At 51.7% G+C, this 25,058-nt stretch overlaps 8 protein-coding genes across 8 annotated transcripts; 4 read left to right on the forward strand and 4 right to left on the reverse strand.

Moving 5' to 3' along the window:
* Positions 1–641: 641 nt before the first annotated feature.
* Positions 642–2,397, forward strand: AA0111_g270 (Vacuolar fusion protein; the record flags this gene model as incomplete). Its single annotated transcript, XM_028648500.1, has 2 exons — positions 642–1,335; positions 1,388–2,397. The coding sequence occupies 2 exons, from the start codon at positions 642–644 to the stop codon at positions 2,395–2,397; spliced, it is 1,704 nt and encodes a 567-aa protein (XP_028511658.1).
* Positions 2,398–3,446: 1,049 nt separating this feature from the next.
* AA0111_g271 (hypothetical protein) lies at positions 3,447–3,803 on the reverse strand (the record flags this gene model as incomplete). The annotated part of the gene is made up of 1 exon (XM_028648511.1): positions 3,447–3,803. The coding sequence occupies one exon, from the start codon at positions 3,801–3,803 to the stop codon at positions 3,447–3,449; it is 357 nt and encodes a 118-aa protein (XP_028511659.1).
* A 1,003-nt stretch (positions 3,804–4,806) lies between these two features.
* Positions 4,807–5,196, reverse strand: AA0111_g272 (hypothetical protein; the record flags this gene model as incomplete). The annotated part of the gene is made up of 4 exons (XM_028648522.1): positions 4,807–4,895; positions 4,946–5,039; positions 5,096–5,113; positions 5,167–5,196. The coding sequence occupies 4 exons, from the start codon at positions 5,194–5,196 to the stop codon at positions 4,807–4,809; spliced, it is 231 nt and encodes a 76-aa protein (XP_028511657.1).
* A 721-nt stretch (positions 5,197–5,917) lies between these two features.
* AA0111_g273 (hypothetical protein) lies at positions 5,918–7,339 on the forward strand (the record flags this gene model as incomplete). The annotated part of the gene is made up of 1 exon (XM_028648533.1): positions 5,918–7,339. The coding sequence occupies one exon, from the start codon at positions 5,918–5,920 to the stop codon at positions 7,337–7,339; it is 1,422 nt and encodes a 473-aa protein (XP_028511897.1).
* An 8,114-nt stretch (positions 7,340–15,453) lies between these two features.
* On the forward strand, positions 15,454–16,464 carry AA0111_g274 (hypothetical protein; the record flags this gene model as incomplete). The annotated part of the gene is made up of 3 exons (XM_028648544.1): positions 15,454–15,549; positions 15,598–15,695; positions 15,744–16,464. 3 exons carry the CDS (start codon positions 15,454–15,456, stop codon positions 16,462–16,464), a joined length of 915 nt encoding a protein of 304 aa, XP_028511662.1.
* A 934-nt stretch (positions 16,465–17,398) lies between these two features.
* On the forward strand, positions 17,399–18,451 carry AA0111_g275 (hypothetical protein; the record flags this gene model as incomplete). Its single annotated transcript, XM_028648555.1, has 2 exons — positions 17,399–17,898; positions 17,950–18,451. 2 exons carry the CDS (start codon positions 17,399–17,401, stop codon positions 18,449–18,451), a joined length of 1,002 nt encoding a protein of 333 aa, XP_028511663.1.
* Positions 18,452–21,716: 3,265 nt separating this feature from the next.
* On the reverse strand, positions 21,717–23,453 carry AA0111_g276 (hypothetical protein; the record flags this gene model as incomplete). The annotated part of the gene is made up of 3 exons (XM_028648566.1): positions 21,717–21,903; positions 21,953–22,671; positions 22,719–23,453. The coding sequence occupies 3 exons, from the start codon at positions 23,451–23,453 to the stop codon at positions 21,717–21,719; spliced, it is 1,641 nt and encodes a 546-aa protein (XP_028511660.1).
* A 526-nt stretch (positions 23,454–23,979) lies between these two features.
* AA0111_g277 (hypothetical protein) lies at positions 23,980–24,618 on the reverse strand (the record flags this gene model as incomplete). Its single annotated transcript, XM_028648577.1, has 1 exon — positions 23,980–24,618. The coding sequence occupies one exon, from the start codon at positions 24,616–24,618 to the stop codon at positions 23,980–23,982; it is 639 nt and encodes a 212-aa protein (XP_028511661.1).
* Between the last annotated feature and the right edge of the window lie 440 nt (positions 24,619–25,058).

The following is a 25,058-nucleotide window of genomic DNA, read 5'->3' on the forward strand; positions in this document are numbered from 1 at the left end:
TGCAACACGATGTTGCCGTCCAAGTCAAAAGAAGGGAAGCAAGGGAGGTGGTGGTTGAATTCGGTTCACTTCCTTACTTTTTCGTCAAATCGCCCAAACACGAGGCTGTTAATAGGTCATAATGCATACCGCTATTCTCACTACGCCGGAAATACCAAGCACGCTGTAGGAGAGTCTGACTAAGAATAGGCGAACGCGTTGACACAGCTGAGTACGAGACGGCGAGAGGAAACCAAAGACAAGTGTGGGGTAGGTCAGCGATGGTGGTGGTGGTGGTGTTGTCGGTAAAGTACATCAGAGCTCAGAAATGGGCATGGCGGGTGAGACATGCATATAGGAGCTATTTGTGGGGTCCGGTGAACAACAAGCATATGTATGAGGTGACGGTCTGGCACGGATAGTGCACTTCCGCGCATTTTGTTTATGCAGAGGTGTCTCTAGAGGCGGAATAGTAGTCAGACAACCCTCGAGTCGATCATCCGGTGTCGATGACAGCGCAGCAACGTCATTGGTCCATGCGTGATGGATCACCTGGGTAAGCGTCACGATCACCGAGCTTCGCGACATGCACGCCTCTGTTGACGCGCCATGTCATAACAAACAACAATCCGCTGTGTGGATGACCCTCGCCCGCTGTCTTGATGGCCGAGACTGGGAACGCTGAGCCCCAGACGCCGATCTCTGAGGGGCCCAGCTCGCCCACGACGCCGACGCAGAAGAGCAGCAATGGTTCGGCCAAGTCGATGACAGGGGAGCCGATTGAGCAGCAGGACTTTGCCAATCCGACGCTCAGTATAATACGAAGCTTCTCGCGCAGCACCTCTACAGGCTCGCTGGCGTCAAAAGAAGAAGCCCCGCCGCCGCTGCCACCACGACCCGGACTCGGTCTGCTTTCACGACCCTCGACGTCGCACTCTACAGCGCCCGGGAGACCACAGCTCCTTTCCAAAGCCACCACACAGCTGTCCGTGGCGAGAACACAGGCATTTGCCACAGACGCCAAAGATGAGTCGCCAACGTCCTCTGGGCCCAAGCCGCGCGACGTCCTGGGCGCAAACCTAGGCTCTCATAACCTCAGCGACGCCGACGACAGCGCGAGCATACGCAGTTATGCGCCGACGATAGAGGCAGCAGGGTACCAGGAGAGCATACTGGGCGAAGTCATGGGCCAGGTTGAAAAGTCGGAGCAAGAGAAGTCGCTGCTCAGGACATTGGGTCACAAATTCGTCGATACCGAAGCGCAGAGCATGTTTCCCCCAGATCCGTATTTCGAGGCAGCTTTCCATCGCGAGTTTGACGACGTTGACGACATGGCTATGGACGGATCGAACGAAGGTCAGACGCATGGCATGTACCTAGATGTAGCTCTTACTGATGTAGTCAATAGAAGCCGTGATGCACCAGTGGCGCGCAAAGCTCAAGCATTTCCTCATCCTTTCGAGTGCCGGCAAACCTATATATAGCCGACACGGCGACGACCAGCTCATCACAAACTACATCGGCGTCGTACAGACCATCATCTCCTTCTACCAATCCACCAACGATACATTGAGAGGTTTCACAGCGGGACATGTACGCTTCGTCGTCATGTCAAAGGGCCCGCTCAACCTGGTCGCCATCACACGGCTTCCAGAGAGCGACTCTCAGCTTCGGTCGCAGCTGGAGGCACTCTACATGCAGATCCTGTCCACCCTTACCCTTCCTAGTATGGAGCGCATGTTTGCTGCACGCGCCAATTACGATCTCCGTAGACCGCTGCAGGGCACGGAGACGCTACTATCAGCGCTTGCAGATGGCTTCACAAGAGGCTCACCATCGACATTGCTCTCCGCTCTCGAGTGTCTCAAGCTTCGCAAATCCCACCGCACCACCATCAACAACACCCTCTTGAAAACCCGCTCCGATAACTTGCTCTACGGTCTCTTGGTAGCATCCGGGAAGCTCGTGTCCGTTGTCCGACCCAAGAAACACAGTCTACACCCCGGCGACCTCCACCTGATCTTCAACATGCTCTTCGAAGCTGGCAGCGTCAAGGCTGGGGGTGGAGAAAACTGGATCCCACTATGCTTACCAGGCTTCAACAACACCGGTTACTTGTACATGTACGTCAGCTTCCTCAACCTAGAACACCCAACGGAGCAGATGCAAGAGCGACCTCGCACGAGCGACGGCGCGGACGATGAGGTCGCGGTCCTCCTGATTAGTGCGGAGAAGGAAAGCTTCTTCGAGCTTAGACGTATGAGGGATGATTTAGTCGAGGTAGGCTCACCCGGTTTCCTTACACTCCTTTACAAAGTCTCCTTAATGTCCAGGATACCGGGATGGTACATCAGGACGCGTGGATCGTTGGTCAAGTGGTCTCTCCGTGCCGTCCCACGACGTTGTCCCGTGCCTTGAGATTATGCCATCGAACCATGTGGGCTCGCACGGAATCGGAGGGTAAATTCCCTCATTTTTTCGGCCTTCTCTCATGGGTTCTCATGGGATTATTCCCGTATACCGTATTGTACATCTGCCGTACAAGGCTCACGGACCACCGTTGCTATTCGGCTTCGGACGTCAGCATCTCCGATGCTCCTTGTCGTACCTCCGCCTCGGGTTCCGTGTCTCCCCTACCTTTCGCCCCGTTCTCCCATCCCCTCGGCCTTTCGGCCGTACCGCTGGTCTGGTTCGTGTTCGACTAGGATTACCTGAGAGTAGAGCGGTGCACAGAGAATCGCACTAGTTAGTTAGATGTATTTTTTGGCTAACGGGTATTTCCGCAGAACTTGCAGCGCAATGGATCCATTGAGGCTATACGTACAGCGGTCCAGCAAGGGCGTCCCACTTGCACGGATATCGTGCCCGGGAGTCCGTTGAGACACTTTCTGTACAAGTCAAGGGGTAACGTGCAGTTTACCATGCCGAGTTACACACCGTATTTTGAAGGTGACTTGGAAAGGAGACGGTATGTGGCTCTTTGCATCCATGATCTTACCATTCTTTTCCCCTGGCACTATCCCGCTTGGCATGATTCGTTTTCGTCATGTACTATCACCAAGACTCCTTACTAATACTCATCTTTTGTCTAGATTGATCAACCTCTACAGCAAACTCCATAGTAATGTGCACAACAAGCCATCAACGCTCAAGGTGCATCACGAGACGAACACGACATGTATAGCGTTGGCGTGGAGTACACCGCTGTTTGAACTATATGCTGTTGCACCGGCCAATACATCGAGGGCTGCGCTGGCGCAGAGTGCGAATAAAGTCATTCAGTGGGTGCGACGAGAAGAAGAGAGGGTATTCATCATAGGAGGCGCTGTATTCTGATAGATCATCCATGCAAGGTAAGAAGAACCACGGCGCTATAATACCCATCAATGCAAAAAATCATAAGAGTATGTGTAATACACATTGTGTCATTCTTCTTATCTTACCTGTGGTTCGAACAACCATCTTAGCTAAGCTTTTGGCAAGACACCGGCTCCCTTCATTTGCTCAAACACATCTTTCAAACTCGCCCACGTATCCCTATATCCTGTCCAACCGCACTCCCTCGCCTTACTCATACTAATCACCAGATCGAAATTGCGTCCCAACACGAAGCCCAGGAAAGCCCAAGTCGCTTTGTCGAAGATCTCCTTATCCAGGCCTTTGCGCTCGGCAAAGCTTTCCCACGCACCCTTGACATCAGCACGTTGCGACCACTTGACCAGATCACTTTGCTGCTCCACAACACTCTTCTGCAGTACCGGCGTTCCCTGAATGCCAATCTCGTTTGCTACCACACTAATGGGAGGTTCAGGCGCCATATCCATGGTACTCGACATGTCCCCACCGCTACTATGTGCACCCTCGAACTGATTGCGTTTGACGCTGCCACCAAAATACTCGACGACATTAGGCCAAAGGTTCGCTAATTCAGGAATGGATGAAGCGAGAGTGATAAGTACCAGTGGCACCGGTTACTATTGCAGAAGGAATTTTGCAGCGTGGTTGTTGTATGTTTTGGTTGTTGTCTAGGTTGAGGTACTGCTATAAGAGAGTGACTGTGACCATGCATGACGTAAGGATGCTTTCATGAAGGTATGTCACAACCCAACCTCATGGATAAGCGTCCACTTGGTGAGGTAGTAGATCTGAAATGGTGATGCGTCTCCGGCTAGTCCATCCAAAGACATGCATCGATGCGGTAATGTGTCAGTCACAAAAGTGTACTGTAATCGCGTGATCCAATCATCATGGAGGGTGCTCGGTGGATGCTTGATAGATAATTTGCAGCCACTCGAGTCGGCTGAGGATATTTGTATTGTAGAGAAAGCGCTGCGAAGTTTGATTGGCGTCGTCGGATTAGAGTATATGACAGTAGCAGAATACCATGATCAACGCAGGACTACATGAACCCACGAACTCAATATTCACACATTCAGTGCATCAACCCCCAAATGGATGTTGTTTCCTTTTGCCGTGTGTTTCAGTACAGCCAGCAGTTCTCTTGTCGGGCTAGAACAAAGTGAACCCAATACGACCTAGCAGGAAATGTAGTGAATGAAGAGCACTGCATGCTCAGCCCACCCAGACATCACATGGATTTGCGTGTCTGGCAGACGTGTTTTCCAGCCTTCTAGTGTCGTTGTTCCTCGAAGACGCCCCATCGTTTACATGTTTCGTGGGTGGCGCTTGCCGCAGAACGTTTGACCGTTGTGTTCCGATATCATGCCATGACAGCTGCCACGTGGCGCGGGTGTGCAACGTAACCGTTATGCGTTTCGTATGTGTGGATGAAATGAGTGGAGGGGGCGACGTGAACCGAAGGCGCTTTCACTTGGGAGGACGCTTTTGCCATGTGAGCTCCCGGAATTGATTCTTGACCTCATCCTTGAAGTGATCAAGCGATGATGGGCCCGTCCCTACAGTGTGTTAATAGCCGCAATTTTTATCAGATGGGATAGAGACATACGGCCTTGGCCATTCTTCTGCTCAAAGTCTGGCAGCCTGTTGATCTTTCGATAGGCCTTTTGCACGGCGCGATTAAATCCCGGGGATCGGATGAGCTTGGAAGAGTCAGCAACTGGAGCGGTGTTTGGCAGCAAAGGGATTATCGACGTGCCTTTGCGACGGCCCAAGCCTGTTCCGAGCTGTCAGTTTGATATGTCTGTTTCGTTTGGACATGGCACATACCTCGAAGAGAGCAAACCAAGGTGCAACCATGGCGTATTCAATGTGACATTCACAGGTGGCAGTAGCTGCTACGGCAAAGTAGCAGGTGTACGCAGGCGTTGCGTTTGTTGGCCGAGGGAGGATGGTGGCGACGGCGTGCGGGTGTGGTGGGTGTGGTGGACGCAGGGCGCGGAAACAACCAGATGGACAGGGAATGGGCCTGCCAGCAATTGTGACACGACGACGGCGCCTGACGTTTGCAAGTGGATCCCCGCTCTAGCAATTGTTTCCTCTGCTGCGCTACAAAGTGCTGCGCTCCAGACATGACATGTATATCACCTGGCCCACGGCTACATTTTTCCATCCGTCGCTGACACCCCCGCCAGCTGCTCCACTACGAGGCTCGCCTGCAGCCCCTCGTCGTCTAGACCATCTTTCGCTCGACCTGGTTCTTGGACACCACACTACTACCATCGCAGCAGATATCGACCTAGGGAGGCCCCGGACCCCCACGAGTAGTCGCACACGTGTCAGTGGAGGCATAACATCTGCCGCACTCCACTCTCCAGCCTATCTTTCCTTTCTTGGGCGCGCCACGACCTGCACCTAACCGTCTCCCGTCACCATTCCGTCTTCAAACTTTCCTGTCCCTCCATTGCCAGAACCCGAATCATCCCACCACAGCACCGCAAACTTCTTCAAACTGCATAAACTCCGCGCCCTCCGGCGCAAGGCGAAGCTCAAGGGCGTCCTCATCAGGACCGACCCAGCCATGGCCACGGCCGGCGTTCCCATTTCCCCCTCGTCGTCCAAGCGCTCCCGTAGCAAGGACAGCACGCGATCAGTCACCCCCTCGTCCCTCAACACGCCCGCCGCCACCACGCCCTCTGCAAGCACCAGCAGTCTCGTCATCAACTCGTCCGTCACAAGCACCCCAGCCACAAGCCATGCACATGGCCACGATGCTGTCCCGTATCCCGCCTTCCTGACGTCGCCCAAGGACATTCACACCAAATGGAATCGCTTGGAGATGGCCCAGGTTGAGCGCCTGAGGGACAGCACCCAGGCCGGCGCTTCGGAAGAGGCTCCCAAGTGGGCGAGGTGCTTCGGCGAGGATTATGCCAACCGTAATCGCTACATCAACGTTGACCCATACCAATCCAACAGAGTCCACCTTGAGGTGCCAGACGGCCATTTCGACTACATCAATGCCTCGCCCATAGTGCTCGAGACGACAAAGTCTGCGACGGAGCTCAAGTACATTGCAACACAAGGACCCAAAGCAGACAGCTGGTCGCACATCTGGCGCATGATCTGGAAGGAGAACCAGTCGCCCGCAGTCATTGTAATGCTGACCCAGACCCACGAGGCGAACCGAGAGAAATGCTACCCCTACTACCCGCAATCCTTGTCGAATCCAGATATGCGCATCAACGAGCACGACGAGTTTCAAGACGGCTTCATACACAATCTCCACCTAGCCTCGTACACGACAGACGAAGAGGCTAGGACACAAGTAAGGGAAATCGACATGACAACAGATGATGGCAGTGAGTCGAAAAAAATCTGGCATCTGCTCTTTGCTGGCTGGCCTGATTTCTCCGTGCCTGAAGGCGACGATCGCGCTGGTATGCTGAAGCTAGTGGATATATCGCGGTCCAAGAACACGGACAATTCGACCAACCCACGAATCGTTCACTGCAGTGCAGGTATCGGCCGTAGCGGAACCTTTATCGCGCTTGATTGGCTCATGCAGGAGCTCCAAGAGGGCGCACTGGACGATGTACCTGACGACGAAGATCCTATATTAAAGGTTGTCGAGATGCTCAGAGACCAGCGAGCTGGTATGGTTCAGTCCAAGGTTCAGTTTCTCTTCATCTACGATGTCCTCCGTGAGCAATGGTGCGAACGGTGGATCTCTCAGCATCCGGACGAAGCAAACCGACTCGGTCTCGCCACTGCAGCAGCTCCTTCCGATGGTGTAGAAATTACTTCTGACAATGAGCAACCTGCACTCAAGCGCCAGAAATCGATACACAATAGCGAAGCCGCCGAGAGCCTCCAGCTCCCACTACTAGCATCACGACCGTCGAGCTCACGGGGCGCTTCGAGTTCACCAGCGCCAGACGCACGCGCACAGTTAGAGGCTGAACTTCAGGAGGCCGACCTGGAGTACGAGAAGGGCAAGACTTAGTGGTTTTTACCAAGAGCTCGTCGGACGCACATCAAGGTGTCATCATGGACTTCATCTCCAGTCGTCCATTCATATCATACCTTCGATATTGTCCCGCCTTCTGATCCTGGCACTCCGCCTATGATCGTGGTTACTGGCGTGGACAGCGATATTGAGCAGCAGGACGGTGCTGTCGATCTTGAAGCAAACGATCAACCCCCTGCTTACAGTCGCGCACCCCCTGAAATCACCTTGCTGAATTCACGTCCTGTTTTCGCGTACATACGCGGCTCTCAACATATCGTTTTGTTGACAATGGGTATTATTTCGGTCTTGGTTGTTGGCTTTATATTTGTGTACTGGGATACTCTAGATAGAGTTTGATTGTGTGTGTTTTTTTATGTAGGGAAGCGGGAAGCATAGCGTTGCGAAATACCCCTTGAATTGGGTCGGTTTGGTTTCGGTCACTGCGGCGGTAAGCAAAGCGAAAGCAATTTAGCCTACATTTCGCCTTCATTATGGGTAATTTCAAACTCCCATTGTCCGCTGTCTTTTTGGTTTCTGTATTCATCTTTGGTTAGTGATGCTGTTCTCATCCGCCTGCTGCTTAGCACTACTAACAAGTTCACGTTTTCTCATATACCTCAATCCAAAGAACACCCTAAAGACATTCGTTAGAACTACAGATGAGAGACCTGAATAACATAGACATTGGTATGCCCTAGAGTATGTTTTGGATACTCCGTGTCGAACGGGGTAAGTAGGTATACCTGTCTTCTTACGAAACACAACTATCGTCAAACATTAGGGCTTACTTGCTCGACTGCCTCCCAACGTCGCTCCTCTCCCGTAAATCTAGACTCCCGGACAAAGACCTACCATGTTTAGTCAACAGGGTTGCCAAGAAATGCTGATGTATTGTAAAACATGCACATGTACCCGGTACAGTATCCACATTACCCCGGATTACTATCTCGCATTCCCACTCCGATGTTTTCTTAGTAAGGACTACGGAATAGTTCCGTGTCGGACTCCCCGTTACTTGCTCAGCTTCATGACTCATGCTGGCTCGCAGGTAGATGAGCTGCTTTGTGGAACAACCTGCTCATCGAATATACTTGCATCCGTCCGCTTTCTACACAGAACAATACTTGTCGTAAAGGCAGTCGCTGGACTGCACATCCATTTGCGGAACGACAAGACACTGCGAGTAACGTTAGAGTGCGCCGTGGCGTTGGCCTAGATGAGAAATGGACCTTGGTGTTCAAGACGTGGATCTCTTTCAGCTCGAGTCGCCTCAAGTAGCTGATACACGCCACTCCAATCAACCTTACATACTAACCGACTGGCTAGCTCACCAGCTGCCCATTCGTCTACCCATCTACGCGCTCTACTACTAAGCAGCCACAAGATTGCTGTTTCGCACCTCCAGCCATGTCATCAATTCCATACAGCCATCTCACCCCCCCCAAAAAAAACTAGCAGTCAGGACGTGTCATCTTTCTCTCCAGTGGAGCGACTTGGCAAAAGATGATGGCCTCGACTTGGATTCAGGTTGCTGTCTGTCTCGCTTATCGTGAGTCGTTCATGGCTGATTGGTTCGCGGTGTTTCTTGCGGGAAGTGCACGATCGGTGTGGGGAGCGGGCGCATGTAAGCTTACTTGCGCGGGGTTTTCAAGCGTTTCTGGGTCTGAGCATGTACTGCATGTTGTTTGATATGATATCGTTGGTTTGAAGGCTATGCTTTGTTCGAATATGCTGTCGTCTTAATTCTCATACCAGTGGGCATGATGATGTGATAGTGCCGGGCTAAGATGAAGTGTTATGAAATACATAAATCTCTATTGCCGCTCCGTACTTCTCGATTCAGGTATGCAGAATTCTTGGGCACTCTATGTCCTATTGTCGTATCGTTTCCAATACACGGATGCACATATGATGCACGTCTTGCGAATAGTGCCCAGTTTCGCCGCTCTATCTGATTCACATCTTACCTTAGCGTTTGCACATTGGAAAACATAGTTTTGACTGCATGCCTTTTGAACCCAGGCTCCCAGTGCGAAGTGGAGCTTTACTGCTGAGGCGGGATTTTAGTCTAGGTCATCGTCGGGGATAAGTTCCCGTAGTGGCGAGCTTAGAAGTGGGGATTGTGACGTTATCTTGACTCTAGGAGTAAGAATCATTTCACTACCTAGTCGCACATCGTCAAGCGGCAGTCGTTGGAGGAAAGATCTGCCACAGGCTAGATGAACGTTGTAATCTTTTGCGTTATTCGGGAGCGGTGTCAAAGCCGCGAAGTAAGGGCTGATTGATAATCGTAAAGAGGCGATACTTGAGCACGTGGTGCGTGGTAGTGGCTAGAAATCGAGAGTATCGAGACGTTTTGTAGAGGTCGATGAGATGACGTCCCGAAAGACGCGACATAAGGCCGATACTTATCGGACTACGTTGGTGATCGACAGATTGACACGACGTTTGAGTTAGCCAGGGGGACCGTATCACAGGCTGTGTTCCTTGAATACAATTATTAAGATTCAGCCGCATCTGTATATCGATGTTCTGTGATAGCCGTTTTACAACACTAACAGTTGCTGATTCGCTGTGGCCACCAAATCCGGTTTGAAGTTTGGACCGCTGCGGCGGGGCATCTCCTCCTTCGCTTCGCATGAATACTCACCAAGAACGAACATGGGTCCAAATGGGGCAATACAACCTTGTCATCGTTGCCCAAAAGCTCCAGGTGCGCTTATAGCCGACCCCGTTTCGGCCTGTCTTGAACACACGGTGACGTTACTGAAAATCCTGCTTGTGCAGAACTTCCACCTGCAGCATGCCGTTATGTCACGAAGACATTGTAATGGTCACAGATGATAAGGTGCAAGCGAAAGCTGTGTACTACCGCTGAGAAGTCTAAGCAAGGTTGTCCAGCCGTTCTTGGTGGCCTTCCTTGCGCAGATGTCGAAGGCTGTAGCTGGGGTGCCACATGGGTGCTGATCAGCCGCATGTAAAGCCGTCGCACAAGGACCGTTCGATACGGATGTCTCTTGGGTATTCAAAGTAGTGCGGTACGAGTGGCTCGTCGCCGTTCTATTTACCGCACGCTCGCGATAACGAAGGTAGCGTATTACGCACATTGAGAATCTGCTGCAATGGGAGAGACCTAGTGGTGGGTTACGATACGCATCGATCAGGCTGTTACCAGCAGCAAGGTAGTGGGGGTCGCATCCCTTCCTAATATGAAGACGCACGTGTCGCATGTGAAGCTTCTTCCCCCCCACACGCTGCCAACTAATATCTCTTTCTGACCAGGCAGTCTGGAGTACAGGTATTGGTGATTGTAAGTATGCAATAGCACCAACGACACCATGCATTGACACCAGTGGCCTTTCCAGTATAAAATCGTTTCTAGACAAGTTGTGGTCCATGAATGAGTAAAGATTTTGTGCGGACGGGCGGGCATCCAGAGGTATTTCGAAGCAAACAGGTACGGGCGTATGGACGCCAATTGCCCCGTCCCGCACGTCGATCTCGGACAGTCATCTTCGTCCAAGAAATCAGAGTGTCGGAAGGGCCGAATACTCGTGTGCGACAAGCCGAAACTAAGTTATTTCGAACAACGTTCGTACGATCGCTGACTTTGTCATCGAAGGAATGCTCCATTCTTGGACCCGCTGGTCGTCAAGATCGTGACTGATTGTTGACCTACCGTGGCAGGTTTGCCGTGTTCTCTCACAGAGAGACTTTGTGCTAGTCGGACTGATAAGAAAGGAAGGGCGATGGCGTATGTGAAAGCGCTGTACAACAACGTCATACTTGAAGCTCAGAACTGAACGCAGGTGGCTGACACAAAGACGCGCACTCATGAAACGAGTCTCGACCATCGCGATCATGGTCCAAGTGGGGATGCTGTTCGCTCTCGGCGAAACCAGTGAGCTGGCGCTTGGAGCTGGCGCTTGGAGCTGGGGTTCCCCATCCAGTTGTGGATATGCTGTAAACGGGTCGATCATGATCACCAGGTCCTTCGCGGTCGCGTTACGGATATTGCCGACAAGCAATTCCTGCAGTTATTCGTGATGCTGTCACATGGATGATGCATGCTACAAAAGTCGGTATGTTGATGCCGTCAAGTGCGATGAGACGCGTTGTGCTATGCAGAGGGTCTGAGCACTATCTGAAGATAGGAGGTTCCCCCAGAGCCCGACTTGCGGCCGAAGGAGTTACCAACATGGCTTCAGTTTTGTCGTTGGTGGTGTACGGCTTTCGCGTCGTCTTTCCTCTCCAGGCGCATTCCAGGGCCGCAGCGCGATGTTCTTAGTAAACGCCCCTTGTTCGAGACCTCAACAACGTGGCTTTCGTGCACTTGGAATGCGCTGTGACGTGGGTGGATATGCCGCAGGGCTAAGTATTGAAGCTTTCAGCCTTAAATTGTGTGATGGGGCCTAAGTGGGAACGCTTTGGTGATTCGCCTCATTGCTATTCCTGTCTATGAGGCTCAACTCGACCTTGGCTGGTCTAAACAGAACGATTGGCAAATTTTCGCCAGCCAGGATGCACTGCAATAATCGGCTTGTTACTGACTTCGGAAGAAAACCCACAGCGAGCCAGCCATCTGAGCGAAAATGGTTTCCCTAGTTCGTTGACATCATTTCACGTTGGATGGTAAGAGCAAAAACGACCAAACCAGCGCTGGAGTCGGGAAGAGCCTTCCAGATCAGGCTCGGACATCGCGTTCACGACAACCGTGTGGCTCGGCTTCGGATTTTCGAGACGGAGGCTGGATGGCCCATTGCCGAGCATGAAAACAGGTGCCGAGTATTTTCGTCCCTGGCGGAAGATGAACACAACCGGTCAAGCCTTGGCGCCAGACTGCTCCTCAGTACAGTGTACACGTCGCCTTGAGGCTTGGGAAATCGAACTGTCCAGGATGCGCCCAAATGAGCGATAGAGTGTCCATATTCCAAGCTGGGATCTCGAATTGAGATAAGACCCTATACATCGTCGGGGCCCGAATGGATCCCGTGACCATCGATTTTCATGTTTGGGAAACAACTTGTGGAGATCATGAGGCGGAGTTCAGGACTGACCTAAACGACACCTGGGCGGAAGTCTTGGTTATCCGACGCTGGAGCATGCCCAGCAATCTAACTCCGCGAATTAGTGTAGAGGAAGGTTACCACTAACACCCCTTCGCCCAGTAATTACACGATGGAGACGGATCAATGTGCGTACGTGAGAAGGCTATTCCGTCGCGACTCCATTGGCACCTCGGCAGCCGGCATGTCTACGATCCGTCCACCTTTGCCTCAGGGCGCTTTGTGGCGCCTGTGGCTAATGGCTCGCCTGTCGCGTATGGGCAAAAGCGAATACGCATGTGCCTCTTGGCTTCTTGTGGCACGATCGCCTGATCGTCTTGACACTTCGAAACGTGCGGTGAACAGCCTCAACATCGACTCCATCTATATGGAACATGCATAGATCAGCGATGTATTCGATGTCTTACGATTGGCAATGCCCTGTTTGTTGGCAGTGCAGGTGCTACCGTCGGGCTTGTTTCTGGAGTAATGCCGCCTGATGGGACGCGGCCTCGAAAATGACAACGGGTCAACGATGTCTCTAATGCGACAACCCCTGTTGTGACAAAGCTTCGTGGAGCATATTCATCCACTTATGTAAGCCGTAAGGGTTGTCGATCTTGCCAATCATGTTGGGCAGAGTACTGACGGTTTCACGGGAGCAGCTGCATTCATGCAAGGCCCATGTCAGCGCAGGCAGACTCCTGACACTACTATGATAACGCAGCAAGGCTTTGTAGGGAGAGGTAGAGATTTGCATCGCGATTCCCATAACAGCGATGAAACTCTACTGAGCTATGGTTGGGCAGGGCGAACGTTCTTCGCCCAACGTGACAAGGAAGACCGCTGTTACTCGTCTCTAAAAGGAGGCTACAAACCTGCTAGACTTTGCATACAAACGCTTTTTGTTTTGGAAACAAGAAGGGACTGGCGCCTGACCATTCGTGGTTGATGGTTTCTACAGCTTCAAGAAGCTTGGTAACTACGTTGGAATGAAGGCCTAATGACAGCGGGGTTGATCGTCAAGAACCCTGAGGTGTTCGAGAACCGCCGAATTTACAAACGAGTTTATGGGCTTACATGATCGCTCTTACCAACTCCGCACTGGTCAGTTCGTAAGCCATCCAAGAATGCGAGATAACTCGCCGAGCCCGCTCTGTACTTCAGTAGACAGGAGACATACCGTTACCGCTAACGAGCTATGAGCTCCGGGAGGACAGCCGATATGCTGAAGCCTATATCAGCGGTCTGCATCACCGCAATGGTGAGGTCGCGAAGAACCGCCTAAAGTGATTGTGAACAAAGTGTCGCATCCATTCCCCGCTTGGACTGCAGGCGCTGACATTCATTACACGTGAAATGTATCCGCGTATATGAGCCACGTCCTGCCAAGACATGGCAGGCCTTGTCAGCGAAGGTGTCGTATAGACGCATTGAGCCTGATGGATACGGCATTCGCAAGAATGTACGAAAGTAACGACCCTCAGCCCCCTTGCCTGACGACGCTTTGTGCGGGTCGCCCAACACCAAATCTCTCAGACCAAGAAGATGTGTGCCTTGCCAATGATGTATTCAACGATGTAGGAAGCTTAATAGCAAATAACTCCTGAACTTGCAATTGAGTGTAGATGAGTATGGATGAGTGAACAATCGGGCGGTTAATGTTTGCGGTGGCTCGATCATGGGTGATCATGTATAACCGAGACTACCTAGTCGGGACACGCAAAAGACAATGCGACTGCCAGTAAAGCCCACACACAATAGCGACTCTCAGAGGGCAATGTTGGCCAAAGCTAGTTTCACATTGGACCATACTGAAGTCTGTGGCTGGGGCAAAGTCATGTGCAGAATGCTGTCAGCAACTCCAGACGATGCAGTCTGCTGAATGTAGTGCGCTTACAATGACAAGCGACGGTAACCATAAACAGTATACAGCTGCTGGAGATTTATTTCGTTCCCAACAGTATTTCTCCCTGTTCAACGACGCGCAGACGGGATGTTGCGTGAGTCTTCACATGAAATTTCCGCATATTCGCTCAGCTTATCTCGCTCCAGTCCCCTTTCAGATCGGACGAGTCACTTGAAGACGGACGGGTCCTCTGAAGTTGCCGCGAGCCGTTTCTAACGTCCGAGAGAGCGAATTTTCAGCCAGGAGAAAGATCGGTCGGCTGTCAAATCAGTCAGCCAGTCATGCCTCTCTTCGGCCGAAGCTTGAGCGTGTACAAAGTACACCGGGTAGTTGCCAGAACCACGGTCAAAATAACGTTATTAGTGATAAAGCATAATGATGACAGGTGGACTGACGGTCAACCTTGCAACTGATGAAGCACATGGTCAACGTTGATGACGAGCTCGGCAAAAAGCCCAATGGCTGGGGATTCGCGCCTTTCTGGAGATTCGGGAAGCGCGTTTTGTCCGCACGTTTTTGGTCGTGGATGTCATGTTGCCGGTAGCCGAGTACTGCGATGCGATCCAGAGAGATTTTCGAGCGTACTTACGCCCGCGTATTCGCCGAATTCACGTCACCTGTTCTGCTACCACAGGGCGGATTTTTCTCCATAGCAAGTTTCGTGGGCCACGGTCACGGTCCGCTCGTTGGCCGACTCCGCGCTCTCGCTTTCTCGAGTCCTCCGCCAAATGAGCCCAGTCCTTGAATGGTTGGCGCCCTGCAAGAGGCCAAGCATCCCTGCACATCGACTAATGTAATCCAACGTACGTGCGCCGATTGATGATGTGTAAGAAGACAGGGGTGCTTAGCTGCCCAGGGTCGGCGGATTTCATAATTACAGTTTCATTACTGAGCTTTTGCACCTAAGGGCACAAGGTTAACGCCGAACGTCCGCCTTGACTATCCTCTGACGTGAAAAGATATAATGCTTTGCTACCCACAGAAGGCTACGACCTTATTTAGGGCTTAATTTCCACTTCCACTTCTCGATACAAGTGTGCTTGAATACCCTACTCCATCCACAAGATATCCTATCCTCTACAACATTGACTCGTAATTTAAATCAGCCACACCACTCACATTGCACACCATCCATTCAACTCAATCCAGACGCCATGTCTCCTCATAGGTCAGATTCGATGGAGGCTCAGGACAACATTAGGAAGCGAGTGTGCAAAGCCTGTGATCGATGCCGCTTGAAGAAGTCAAAAGTATGTATCGTCTGAACTGTGTTATGTACATCTCTCTAACCATACTAGTGTGACGGATCAAGCCCCTGCACTCGATGCAAAGCCGACAACGCTATCTGTGTATTCGGTGAGAGGAAGAAGTCGCAAGACAAAGTCTACCCGAAAGGGTACGTTACTCGTTACTCCTTTAGTCTTCCTTGGTCTAACAAATACAGATACGTTGAGATGTTGGAACAACAACAAACGCAATTAGTAGCTGGACTTCGTGAGCTCTACAACCGCTTACAAAGGGGTGAGAGCTGGCCAGGACAGCCACTGCAGGAATCCACAGGCGGCCACCCATTGACGCACGACATTCTGGAACGCCTCGATCTTCTGCACTCATCCGGAGACGACAAGAGTCATTACGAGGGCTTTGAAGAAGACACTGCTCGCATGCAACAAAGACTGATCGAAGGAGGTGCTCCCTACACCCGAAGACGGGCATCCGTTAGCTCAGACTCTGAACATGGCCATGTTTCACCAAACTCATCGTATAACGGTACTCCGACCACCAAATCATTCGCTTTCGACAGCCCATTTGCACGTCACAACGCGCCGCCAACACCGCCAATGAACAGCCCATTTCCCCGACAATCTCAAGTAGTATCGCCAGTCAAGCAAGAAGCACCCATGGTACAAGCACCTTTCATGAGCAGCACTGCGATGGATCCTTCGACGTTGTCGCGAGCGCCATGGATGAACGACACCATGATGATGGAAGACCCTGTAGACTTCAGCAAGCCCATGTATGGATTCGACAACTTTGGCGCATACGATCAGAACATGATGGTGGATCCGATCTCGATAAATCAAAGCGACCCAATGATGCCAGACTGGAACATCCATAGCGACCTGGATTTCAGCAGTTTCATACAAAATCCCGTTGGCGCATGATCATTGGTCCGGGCTTAACTCCGCTTCCTCCTCCGTATTTTCGTTTAGCGTTCAAGCGTTCTGGGATACTTTCCATTCCTATACGGCGTTCATCTCGGTCATGGCAATCGGCGTTATTCGGCCGGCTTCCAGTGATCTTCTGGCGATTTCCTTTTCTTTTGTCGATGTTTCGACGGTTCACGATGACGTGAAATATTGCGCAAAGCATAGTTGGGACGAAACTCCACGGATCGGCAATCTCGAATAAAGTCCTTCGGTCAGGATTACCGACCAGCAAGGCGATCAGATTCATGGCGTTATTGTAAATCTCAAATGTATCATAGTCGAAGACGATGTTAATCACCATGCTCGCGGGTTTCAGTGTGCGCGCTTTGACTTTCGATTACTAATTGCAGCTTTCAGCCCCACGTCCCCTTCGCATTCACCCGCACTGCCACAAGTCCATCAGGCGAAGCGATCCAAGTCCCTATACGGCATGCCGTCCGACGCGTCGTTTGCGTACTCGCGAGTGAACACTTCTGCCGTACCTTACGTGGTGACGACGGCAGAAAGGATGTCCACGAGTGCTCCACACCCTCATTAGGCTAATCAATCGCCGCATACGTACCTAAGGTCTGCAGCGCGCACTCTTTTCTCACGGCCATAAGCTCAAGTATCCAAGGGACCTTTTACGAGCATTACTTACCTTTTTTTTCAAGACGAAGACAATACTCGAAGCAAAGCCAGACTACTAGCTGAGGTGCGTCGCCGTCCTGTAGCTGCCCCGCTCCGGAACGTTTACCCCTCATCACACCACATCAGACCTCACGAGAGTGCAGCAATAGTGGTAGCTGCTCATAGCGCTTGAAGTATCCAACTAATCAGAGCGATGTAGATCAAACGTACGGGAGTTCGCCTATCTTTAAACTAGATCAGTCACATCGACGTTCGTATCATGTCTTCTACCAAGGCCTTTACGTTTCTGCCCCTGGGCGCTATTATTCAAAAGTTTGTAGTGAACGGGAAGAACATTGTCCAGGGCTTCCCATCGGCAGAACTGTACAAGCAATACAACGCCCCGTACTTTGGCGAGACAATTGGTCGTATCGCCAACCGCGTGTCCAAGGCAAAGATCAACGACCTCAACGGGAAGTCCTACCAGCTGCCAGTTAACAACGGTCCCAACTCTCTTCATGGTGGAAATCTCGGCTGGGGAAAGCGAGAATTTGAAGGACCGTCTACTGTTGACCGTGATGGAAAGGAGGCTACCTTCTTCAAATACATCAGCAAGGATGGCGAAGAGGGCTACCCCGGTACTGTAGAGGTACGCGTGTGGTATGTACAAGCTAGAGAGGAAGTAGATGGTGCTCAACAGGAAGTCCTGTACATTGAATATGAGGCTGAATTGGTTGGCGATGAGGTCGAAGAGACTGCAATCAACATGACCAACCACAGGTAAGTTCTGCGACGGACCTCATATGGATGCCATACTGATAGCGTACATAGTTACTTCAATTTATCTGGCGGGCCCACTATCACGGGAACCGAAGTGAACCTCATCACAAACAAGTACCAAGTCGTAGACGATGGCGGCATTCCCACTGGGCCTATCGAAGAGTACCCTGGCGTCAGCGCCAAAAAGACTTTCACCTTGGGGGAGAAAGAGCCTGACATCGACGACTGTTTCGTTGCCAATACCGACCCCAGCAGCATCCCCATCGATACTCGTTCCTCGCCTCTGCAAAAGCTCGCGTCTTTCTACCATCCAGAGAGCAAGATTCATCTCGAGATTCACTCGACTGAACCAGCCTTCCAATTCTACACTGGTAAATATATCGATGTACCTGCTGTTGGCGATGTTCCTGCCAGAGGCGCCCGTTCTGGCTTCTGTGTCGAACCCAGCCGCTATGTGAACGCTGTCAACGTTCCCGAGTACAAGTCTATGATGACACTCAAGAAAGGCGAGAAGTATGGCACTAAGATTGTGTACCGTGGCTGGTCAGCTTGAGTCTTACCTGAATTGCCTATGTAGGATATTTGTTCCTGTCATCAAGAGAAGCTAGCCCTAGGTCAAGGGGACGTTATCTTATCTGCTAGCCACTGCCATAACTTACAAACATCGACATTTACTCTTGATATTTTCAATCCACTATCTGTCTGGGTCAGATAACCGCCATCTCACGTTTGATACTGGACTCAAATGCACAATTGTCTAGATCTCGTCCTTGCGCACATATTGCTCACATCACTGCGTCAACCCAAGGAGTTCAACTGTCTAGCGGCCTTTCCTTCAGCAGCCATCCCTATTGACCACGACTCGGCTTTCCCCGTCCGAAGATCTAGACGTCTGGACCTTCGGCAATCAGTCCACAGAACGACGTCACACAAACGTGGTTTCACGGCCGCCTAACATCTAGCTCTGAGTCCGGCGAGGGACAAAGGCTCTGCTGCCGCTTATCCGTTTTTTTGTTACCCCAATCGTAAAAGTTTATCCAAACCTCATCTGTTCTGATGGTGACTAGCCTACGCGTACGCCACAAGTTGTGGAGCTCCCGCACGCAGTCCTCCAATGGCGACGTTACTATATTAGGGTGAAGAACACGAATCAACTACACCTAGTATTCCGTTGCCAAAGCTGACTGATGCGCGAATGCAAAAGAATCCACTCATGGACATGCGGCAAAACTGAATGGACCCTGTAAAATACAAGATGTATTCCCACCTGGGAATAAGATGATGGGTACCTAAAGTTTGCGGCTTTTTGACGTCAAGTTGCAGTTGCCGATCCTATAGAGGCTGCTGGAACACTCTCCGCATTCAACCACGCCCCACCGTTCCGGCATTGTCTCTCAACCACGTTATCAATAGACAACTGTTTGTACATCTCCGTGACAAGTGTTTGCACGCAAACGAGCGGGGCCGCGGGAACAGTTGCAGAGTCCGCTACCAGACATTGATCACTGATGCGACGTAACCTCGACGTTGTCACCCCGATCTACTTGTAGACGTTAACAAGAGCGTTACTGATGATCAACAACATTTCCATGGTCAGCCCGAGCCTCTTGAGCGAGTATGGACACGCGATTAGTAACACCTAGCACCAACCAGAATTGTGGAGTAGGCTTGGCGGGACCGCTGGAATTGGTATAGCTGTGCAGCCTCCCTTTCCCCGCTGCGCGTCGCTCTTTTCGGTACCACACGTTTGGGATCTTTCACATCCTAGTCATTCGATGACATGAGGTTGCGTGGGCGTATCCAGTCAGTCCTTCAGCTCCTTCCATATGTTTCAAACCTTCCTCGGCCGACTAAGAAATTTCTCGTACGATCGCTGCTAACGGTGTTCCGATTGATAAGGCCACCAAATACGAAGCACGCAGCTGACTCTTCACTTTATCGCCGACTACATGTCGCACATACCAAAACGCGTGCGCATCGACACCAGCGTCGTAATCACCCAGCAAACGATGTCAGACAGCGACCTCTAAGTTGGGCTGAGGGGGGCTCGATACACTTTCTCTGCTCGATCACGGCAGATGTGCGAAGTTTTCCTTTCGATACACGCCCAACATATGCTAAAACATCTAAGCTCCGTTGGCTAACTAAGAACAACGTAGAAGAAGCAAAGCCATGCGGCTAGCGTAGATATACCGAAAGTATACTGGTGTTCTTTGGGGGGGTTGCCGATCTCAACGCCGAATGCGATGATTACTCTTGGAGTTTGTACTATGAAGAATTGAGCTCGCGGTGGCTGGCTGGCATGGGAATCTTGACTGAGCCTCACGAAAAACAATGTGCGACAGCTACGAATTCGATCAGATACGCGTGAGTGCATCAGCGATGCCAGGGGAGCGTCTACGCCCAATATACCCACTGTACCCGCCTGCATGCATGACATGCTCTACAGTCACTCTTACATCCACAACCCCTCAGACTAACGATCCTTCGGCTTGATCCGAAATCCCATCTAGAACACTGAATACCACAAGAAACCTGACTTTCCCTCCTGCGCACCACGCGTTCCTCCAAACCAATGAATGGAACGCCTTACGACCCTCCGTTCCCGCGCGCGATATTCTCAATACAGCGAACTACGCTACCAAACCCCCATAGCCCTAACAACTAGCTTCGTGCGGGCCTGATACGACACTCAGGTCGAGTCTGCCCTTGACTACATCAGAACCCAGCAGACGGAAACCTGTTTCGAGGCATCATCCCCTGTCCACATTCGGCAACATGGCATATTGCATATATGCATACGAACGAATGATTCCTTGGCCAAAGAGCAGGACAGCACTAGAAAGGGAACGCTACATGTATGCCATTGTCGATTTGTCGATCTCCCGAAATGTTTCGGGGAGCAGTTATCGGTCGGCAATTCGGATACCGGCACGGGTCTTATCCGATAGCAGCAGCCGACTAAGGGGGTAGGTGGAATCAAGATGATTTGTTTAACGCCTTCGTGCGATGACGTCGACGATCGTGAACTGTTTTATCTGCGATGTAGATGTGTTTTCTTGGCAGGAAGGGGTGGTAGGGCTCGGTTCAATGTCGGGTTCAATGTCGGGTTCGATGTTCGATACCAACGTAGTGGTATGCGTGAACAGGTTTTTCTTTTCGCACGTGGGCTAGGAAAGAAAAGCAATCTCATCCCCCATACTCATCTAAAGATAAACGGAACCTGCCGGTGCAGTGCCAAGTGAGCTGTTTGTTGCTTCTTTATATCGAGTTTGGGAAGATTGTTAAGATCAGCGTAGCACATAAGTATCGACGTAACATGCCATCAACAGTACCGACGATCAATGTGAAGTGATCTTGCTCTTTCATGTTTTTGCAATCGGTCGATGACTGATGATCTATGTTTTGGAACGAGGTGATGAAGGTGTTCAGCTACTCGCCCAATTGACCTATCGGATGGCAAGTATACAGTGCGGACAACGGGCATGGGGACACAGGGAAAAACCGGGATATTGTGTCGCCCAAAACGAGAAAGAGACGGTGGTGATAGATGCTCGAACTATACTCGACACATTTACTCCGTAAATGCTGGTTTTCGCCAAAGGACAATGATACTCGGGCAATACTGATTTCGTATGCTGGTCTTTAGGCATGCCACATTTAATCCTATTGAAACACACCAGCAGATTCATAGAATCCCAAATGCACAAAAACTCCTCGCTATGCGGTAAGGTTTGTTCCTTCGTGATGGATAATCTCCATGGGTTGGGTATTGGTCTTGCGGTCATATCGTCCTCAAAGTGTAGAGAAGGCAGTCTTTAAAAGTTCTTCTTAGGCCTCATATCAACAATCTCCAACGGCGCATCGGTCAGCTCAACTACGTGGCCTGGTTTCAAGGCTTCCGTGTAGATGTTATCGACATCATGAGGATGGAAGATACCAGGTCGGCTGCAATTGAGAATGGCTTGTTTGCCTGGGGGGTCAGTCAGGCGGAAGCATCCCCAACTGTAATATGGTCAGTGTCTCGAACGCGGTCGTGAGGATATCAGCATACCTAGGCTGTTTTGTCGGTGCGCAAACGATTGCGATGCTTTCCGGCATCATGACCTGGTATCCGACGTGCGTATGTAAGTCTCTGCTGCTCATAAAGCAGGTTTGCGTTGGGTGTGTATGGATCCAGCCAAGAACCATGAGCTCCTCTTTGTCGCAGTAGTCGAATAGCTCCTCTTCATTCAACGTCTCGCATGTGTCGCTTGTACTTGTTTGCTCGGGAATGATAAGCCGTGTAATGAAGAGGGCGTTAGACTTCAATATTCCACCCAACATACCGCATGTTTCCAAGTTGAGACGTGTGTTGGACGAAGCAACAGCCAGGAACTGATTGCGCAATTGGGAGGGGAGGAAGACAGGACGAAGGGGGTCGCCATTCTCGAGGAATGCAGAAGGCTTGAATGTAAACTCGTCGAGTTCGGCTGAAGGAGTCAACGGTCTTTGGTCGGGTATCTTGCTTGGTAGAGGTGGCGCGCCTTCCGAGATCTTGCCTGGGACAGGCGGAGGCCGCGAGTGGCCGAATCGCGCATCGTACGTAGAAGCTGGCGACTTGGGCGGCAAGGGTGGTGGCGCTGACGGTGTTCCGGATTGTCTGTATATCTGCTCTTTCGGAGGTCGCGCAGGTGCTGCGTCGCGCGACTGTGAGTCTGACCATCTGTCTTGAGCGGTCTTGTATGGAACGGTAGGGTAGTGATATGGAGACGCGGTCTGAGACGTAGGACGCTGGATTTGTCAGTACAGGAACCACAAAACTGTTGCATGGGGCGCACCGAGGAGTATGATGTTCTATGGCCGTTCTGCTGGAGCCTTGCAACTTCTTGCAGTTGGTTCGAGATATCATCTCCGTCGCCCGCTGGCTGGGTGAGCTGGTTCTGCCAGCTGTCCCATGTGCCTCCACTTCGACGTGCCTGCTCCTCTTCTTCCGACACGCCATACTGTCGCACACCTCTTCTAATGGTGTCTCTCCTCCGAACTTCCCTCTGCGCCAGTCTTGCGGCCAGTGATTGGTTTTCCACAGAGCGTGCATCGATTGTGGGTCTGGAATCGAATGACCTTCTCTTGGACCCTCGGTCTTGAATGGCCAGCCCGTCCAGCTCCTGGGGAAGCGCTCCGACGCCATTTCCTTCCAACGACCTTAGAGCTTCCTTCTGTCTCCGTCTCCTTTCTTCATGTTCATCATGTCTCTTCTTGATGCGCGGCGCAATCTCCTCGAGCTTCTTCAGATCTCGACTGACGGCTGCCGTTGCAGCATTCAGCGCTTTCCGGTTCTCCGGTTTGTTTCTATCCGGATGGCCCTGTAGCTTTTGAAGGATGAGATCGGCGTGTCGGTACAGGAGGAGATAGGTCTGCGCGTCGTTGCCCTCTGCTTCATAGACTTGGGCCTCTTTTTGCATAGTACTGGCTGTGCGCAGCCAATTCGCCAACGGAATGTGCGCATTGTATGTGTAGTTCCCGGCTTGTTCCGTCACCTCAGGAAGGCTCACGGGGGTGTTGATGGTAGCCATGAGGGCGAGTGTTGTGGATGTGGCGGGGTGGGCACGAGGTACAAGCAACTGGGTATTCGCGAATTGAGCCTCAAGGCAACAACTTATCGACAAGCAGGACCGCTACCGGTGCGGGTAAAGGTTACGCGTCCTCATCAGCGACATGTGAGGATTATCTCGAGCGCTGCATCAAGTCAATCAAGTCTGTGGCACTGTGATGGGTGAATGCTGCATCAAGGCGGGGCATCCAGGGCCCTGGTGCGGCGCGTGGCAAGCACGGCCAGTCCGTCATGACATGGTTGGGCATCAAGCACAGGGAACGAACATCAAGTGGAAAGGCACAAAGGGCAGAGGGTGCTGGTGGAAACCATGGCGACATGGTACCAGGAATTTGTTGGCAGCGATAACCCATATGCAGGGTAACAAAGGCGGCAGCGCGTGTTCACGTGTAAGGACATGGATGTACAGGTCCACAGAGTCTAATCGCGTCTAGTTTCCAAATATACGCAACAGTGTTGAATAGCGTCTAACAAGATCATGGTACCTTTCATTTATCCTCAGAGTCCTCCGACAGCTTGTCCCACTCGCTGTCGGTTGATATGTCGCCGGTTGATTCTCCCATGCCCTTCCTTCGCTTCAGCGCATCCTCTACAGGTGCCGCAAGACTCGTCGTCGCCCCCGTAGTGCTAGCAGCAGTAGGGCCTCCACGACCCGCAGAAGCCGAGAGCTGTGTTGGACTGTCTGATTCACTTCCGTCAGGCTTCTCAACGAATACGGTACTCTGCGTTTCCGGGCGTGGCGCACGCGGCGGGTTGGGTTTGGGCTTGAGGGTCTGCTTCTGCTCGACCTCGGTGTCGACCTCGGTGTCGTCGCCTGTGTCCATTCCCTCTCCGTCGTCGCCTACGTCACCCTTCTCTTTGCCGCCCCTTCTGGCTTCCCGGATGCGCTTTGCCTCCTCCTCCTTGGCTTGGGCAGCGCGAAGCTCCGTCGCAAACCAGTTGATTGACCACCAAAGCCCTCCACAAAGAATCGAGAGAATAACAAAGTGTATGCTGTACGTCGCAATGAGCATGACGAACAAAAGGACCTGGAGCGCGGCGAACGAGGCGTTTGTTGCGATAAGGAGCGTGGGCGTCGGCCCCGCAATGAAGATGGACTCCCATAGCTGTTCGAAAAAGGATGCCATGGTGGATGTTTGGGTTTCGACTCGTCGAGCGGTGGATAGTCGTGTGTCTGTCCAGTGCTTTGCTAACTGTCGGCGCTGTACTTGTACGGCCCCACGATACGGCTGCCTAGCCAAGTGAACAGAGTGTACTGTTAGGTAATGTAGTTACACACACGTATGTAGAATTGGCGTGCGAATGCGACTCGGCCGTTTACCAGCGCCAGAGTGAACTGACGGAGCGGCGTGCTGGAGACTGGAGAGACGCTCGATTGCAGTTTGACGTTTCGGCGGGGCTGGCTTCGGCAGAGCTGTTTAAGCTAAACCCTGACCCTTCCCTTACCGCGTCACGCGTCTGGCCCGTTATATTACTCCGGACACTAGCCGTTTAGACACGGCAGCCATGCCTCGTGATCTTTGTCATTACTGTACCAAGACTTCGATACCCTCTTGCCTTACGATAC

The sequence above is a fragment of the Alternaria arborescens genome, assembly GCF_004154835.1.
Source record: "Alternaria arborescens strain FERA 675 chromosome Unknown contig_1, whole genome shotgun sequence".
NCBI classification, from domain to species: Eukaryota; Fungi; Ascomycota; class Dothideomycetes; order Pleosporales; family Pleosporaceae; genus Alternaria; species Alternaria arborescens.